Genomic DNA, 5,000 nt, shown 5'->3' on the forward strand with positions numbered 1-5,000 from the left:
CGTCACCAAAGCTCGGCGTCTGAATGTCCATGGCAGTATGATCGACGGAGTCGGCACAATCGGGGACTCCAGAGTCAGGTGGATTAGAGGGCTCTATCATGCTGGTTTCCCCAGAACTTGGCCCATCAATTCCTTCCGCTCCCTGAATGAGGGTATCGTCACCAAAGCCAGGCACCTCGATATGGGAGTTCTCAGGATCAAGAGTGGACTCGGGTGCCGTGGCACTTCCATTCACCACCTCGCCTTCGGCAGTTTTAGCCTCTGCCTCATTTTCAATACAACCAGCCCAAGCTCCGTTCACTGTGTTCTCATCTGCTGCTTGAGCACTGCCACTGGTTGTTTCTGGCTCAATCACAAACACGTCCGGAGACTGTCGACCAATTGACACCATGTGAGGGGAGACCTGAAGCTGGATATTTTCACAGTCTACAGACGTACCACCTTGCAATCTCGCTGTGGATTCCGAGATGAGCTGGCTGGAAGATTCAGATACCAGCTGTACATCGGGTGATGATGGGCCTGCTGCTTCCGTGACACTGCTAGAAGCAGCAACACCAGGCAAAGGGCTGCAAGCTGTGGTGGGGGGTGGTGGGAACAACAATAGATAAGGGTTTGCGGGATGGAAGAAAATGGAGGAATTGAAGAGGGCAAGGAAATGATCATGAGGAAAAAAAAAAAAAAAAAAGCAACTAGCATTCACAGAACAGGATACCCCACACAGTGGTCAAGTATATACAGGAGGGCCTTGCTGTTTGCATGGGTTACATTCTTGAAAATCCCCGTGAACCGCAAATCCGCAAACTTAGGGGGGAAATGGGGAAAATAGGATTAGGGACTTCAACTTAAGCTGGTACTCATTTTGCCGACCTTGGAAGGATGACAGGGTTTTGAGTTTGAGCCCGTTGTGCCGTTACGTAACACCAGGTGGATTGATTCAGCCTAAGATTTTAAGCTAGCCACCATAACCGTTAAGCCAACACCAGGCTCATTTTCCTGCATGAAGAACAGAAAATGAAGTTTATTCTCTTTAGTTAAGATCATGAAACTTACCCATAAAATAATAAAAAAATGATAAATTTGATCCAATGATAATGCGATTGCGATGTTGATGATGGCTTCTATGTAGAAGAGTTGATGGAGATGATCGATACATACCCATAATGCCGCCGCCTCTCGACCTCAAAAACATGCCATGTCCTCTGCTACTATACATCGACATACAGTATTGCCTGGTTGTTGGAAGCATTATGAAGGCAATTTGTTTTATGCAGTCTTCAAGTATACAATCCAATTTAAATAAAGGTTTAAAGGCGTATAAATAAAAATTAATTCTGGGTTTTACCGCTGTTTTACCCAACGGCTATTACACCACCCTATCTAACATGTTACATTAGTTATTCATGCCCGTTTCATTTGGGTATTATGATATCCTTTAAAACAATAATTTTCCTGCTTGGAATGATTTTCAATTTTGTTTGACTGCCAGGCAGCCAGACAAAGTAAAAACATTATCTCATTCCTCTCTGCACATGAGCGATCGGGTCAAATTCAGAGACAAAGTACTGTAAAAAGGCAAACTTGTCTTTCTTGCATGTTCCGATTAGTGTTCAAAATACAAAATTCAATTTAAATAAATTGTTCCTCGTTCATAAGCTGATGATTGACGGATGGACGGACATGAACCAATTGCTTTACCCCACTTTTCGTTTCATGTGCATGGGGTAAAAGTGAGAAAGAGAGAGAGAGAAGCAGCAACAGAGCACAGAGATGCTAGAGCAGAAGGAGAAAATGGCGAGTCTTTTTCCTGGAGCAAATCTCATCTTCCAACTAATGGTAGAAACTCGTGTTTGCAAAATAGGCAAGAGTTGTAAATCGTTCTCCTGGATGTTGTTTGAGAGCGTGATTGCCCCCCTCAATATCGCTCTCCTCGATTATTTTTTTTTTACTCCGAGAGTGATTGCATTTGCTCAAGTAAATAGAGAACTCGAGAAAAGAACACTTGCAATGCATTGTCTATTTCATCCAAATTGTCCCTGATAAAAAATATTTAACATACCTCCAACTAAAAAATATTCATAATGTTGACATCCAACAACAGCCTGGGTTCAACACAAAAACATAACCAATATTCTTCTGTGTCAGCATCATTGGGCATCATTCTCCATATCTGACGCATTGAAATCATTCCGATCAGAACCACTTCCACCCCCAGAACAATTATCATCACTGCTGCTGCTGCTTGATTTTTCAGTCACTGTGTCTGATTTTGCACTATTTTACTGGGGCTCCAAGGCTGCCTGATGAGTCATGAAGTCCAGTTTGACCATTTGCCGTAGCTTCATGTAGTTGTCAAAGGCAAATTGTACAACTTCTTCCCACTCTTTTTCCATCCAGATCAAATTGTTGACTTTAACAAGAAGATCCTCCATGGTGTCATGCTTGAGACTTATCCTCCTGTCTGACAACATGCGAGAAAGATGACTAAATCCACCCTTAACAATGCTATTGCTGACGCTGATACACATACGTATTTCTGCCAAACACACATTTCGAAACTCGTGTTTGCGGTACTCAAAGATATTTTTCCACAGAGACTTGGCCTTCACTTTGCTAAAGTAGTGGTTCACTGTGCACCTCAGGTCTTTCCATTGCCTTTTTCATTTGGATTTATCAAAGTCATAGTGGCTAAGTGCAACTTCTGAGCGTGAGGCCAGAAATTCAATTGACTAGAAATCAGACTCCACATCACCCCAGTTGGCTCGGTGAGGCCACTTCATATGCTTGTAAACCTCTTGATCAAAGGAGCTAAATATCTCTCTTCCCAACACAGTTGAAGTGATGGTAAATCATCCGATTTCAGAACTTAAACTTTAGTTGTTGCTCAAGTTACATTAATCATTCCTTTGTAGTTTACTATTGTGTACAGATATCCCCCGCTTAACAAATGTTTTCATTTAGGACTATTCATTCCTTCATGAAGGTCTTCATTCGCTACAATGAAGGAACTGTTACAGTAACATGGTGATTGTGCAATGTCACTTCCATGGCATGGTGATAAGTATGATACGTTTTTTCCAAGAATAACTATTCAAAGGGAGAAATTAACTTTTCAGAAAGCTTGGGAATAGTTTACTTTTCAGAATGACAGGGTTAAAAATAACCATCTCCTTTATCACCTCTCAACGCTGCACAAAAACATGGACTCAGTATTGGTTTGGTAAGTGTTACAACTAAATTAACTTCAATATGTAATAGACATAACAAAGCCCCGAAACAAACAAAGAACCAGAGAAAACTAAATAACTGAAAAATACTGCACGGGGCTGGGAACGATAAGCTCCACCTGCCACACAGAAACATGATATTTCGCTACATCACGCACACCCTGGAGTTATTATTGAAAGAGGTCGGGAGTAATGACGATGTAAACCCATTCAGAGACCGAAGCTAAACGCGGTCACTGGCACGAGCTTCTCGCATCGCTATTACAACAATGTTAAATGTAATTTAAACTCATAAATGCAAACTAATTTTTATCTACGGTTTGTTATCCCAGTTGTCTTCACTGGTTTCTAATCAACAAAATGAAAATTGTTTTTAGATTTAGAAAATTTAGATTAGATTTAGAAAAGAAGATTTAGAAAAAGAAAAGATTTAGAAAAACCTCCACTGATGAAGTCGCCATTGGCATTACGTTTTTGGGTTGTCCGTCCATCCGTATGCCATGCTAATTACCCTCACCGGAGAGGGTATTGCATTTGGGTCCTTTTGTTTGTTTATTTGTTTTGTCTGCACAGAACTTTCGTGTTTTTCTCCACAACCGCTTGTCAGATGGACAAGATTTTCACAATGTGAGCGACTACTCGCGTAGAATGTTTTGTTGATAATGACATCATTGGTCACGTGGTGTGGCAGCCTTGTTCACAGGGGAAAATTTTTTGACGACGCCATCAGTCACGTGATTCAGCAGCCATATTAATTTAAAAAAAAAAACCCCACCAAAAACAAAAATAAAACCTTCAAAAATCTTCTCTGAAGTGGCTGAACAGATTGAGGCGAAACTTTACATCTATCGGTATGACTGTCTATCCATTCGGAACAAAAGGATCACACACATGACATCATAGGTCACATGGTTTGGCAGCCATATTTAATTTACCCTAAAACCCCAAAATAACAAATCTTCTTCTCCAGAACGGCTGGACAGTTCGAGGGGAAACGTAACACATGTTCTCCAAGCCTTGGGGATACCAAGGTATTCACAAATATTATTGATGTCACATTGACTGGCAGCCATATTGGATTGAGTGAAAATCTTAAAAAATAAAATAAAATATATATTTTTTTAAACCTCTCTCTTGAACCACTTAATCAACCACCATAAAACTTCACAATTATGATCTCGGAGTGATGGGGAATATATGTTTTAAATTTCAACCTGATCGGATGCATGGTCTGGCACCCTTCTGATTACTCCAATGCAGGACTGACTGTACACCTATTTGGTCTTCCATTTGATTTGAATTTAATTTATTTCAATCCTATTATAAATTCAAGTTTATAATAATAAACATCATAGGTCAGGGTCAAGTTTCCATTGAAAGCGGTAACATCAAAGCGGGATGTCTTGGTTTCAGGTCATCACTGCCAGCAGTTATAAAGTGGCAGTTCTAGTTATGTCTCTTTTTAATTATGTAACACCAGTCCACAAACACCACACAAAATAACCACATAAAACTACACAAACACCACAAAAAACAAGACTTGGCGAGTGTCTGCAATCTCCGATTGCTCTTGTTCTTGTTTTCTCTGCAACCACTTCACCGATTGGCATGAAATTTTCACCATAGGTGCACCTACTCATATAGAATGTTTAAATAATAATTATGATGTCATGGGTCGCATGGTGTGGCAGCCACGTTAGAAAAAAGGAAAAACTTTCGACCTCCTTCTCTGAAACCGCTCCATGGAAAAAAATCTAACCTTGGCACATGTCAAGT

General features: G+C 40.5%; 1 protein-coding gene across 2 annotated transcripts in view; it reads right to left on the bottom strand.

Annotated features, from left to right (window-relative positions):
• ZNF839 (zinc finger protein 839) overlaps positions 1-5,000 on the bottom strand; it is a 69,082-nt gene that overhangs the window by 2,633 nt on the left and 61,449 nt on the right. For both annotated transcript variants that reach the window (XM_085852151.1, XM_085852152.1), the window contains exon 8: positions 1-573. This exon is cut by the window's left edge and continues 2,633 nt beyond it. In XM_085852151.1, coding sequence (XP_085708277.1) covers positions 1-573 — 573 coding nt within the window. The remainder of the gene's footprint in view (positions 574-5,000) is intronic.

This window comes from Eptatretus burgeri, chromosome 13 (assembly GCF_056783735.1).
Source record: "Eptatretus burgeri isolate ZD-2024b chromosome 13, Ebu_testis_v1, whole genome shotgun sequence".
In the NCBI taxonomy this organism is placed as follows: Eukaryota; Metazoa; Chordata; class Myxini; order Myxiniformes; family Myxinidae; genus Eptatretus; species Eptatretus burgeri.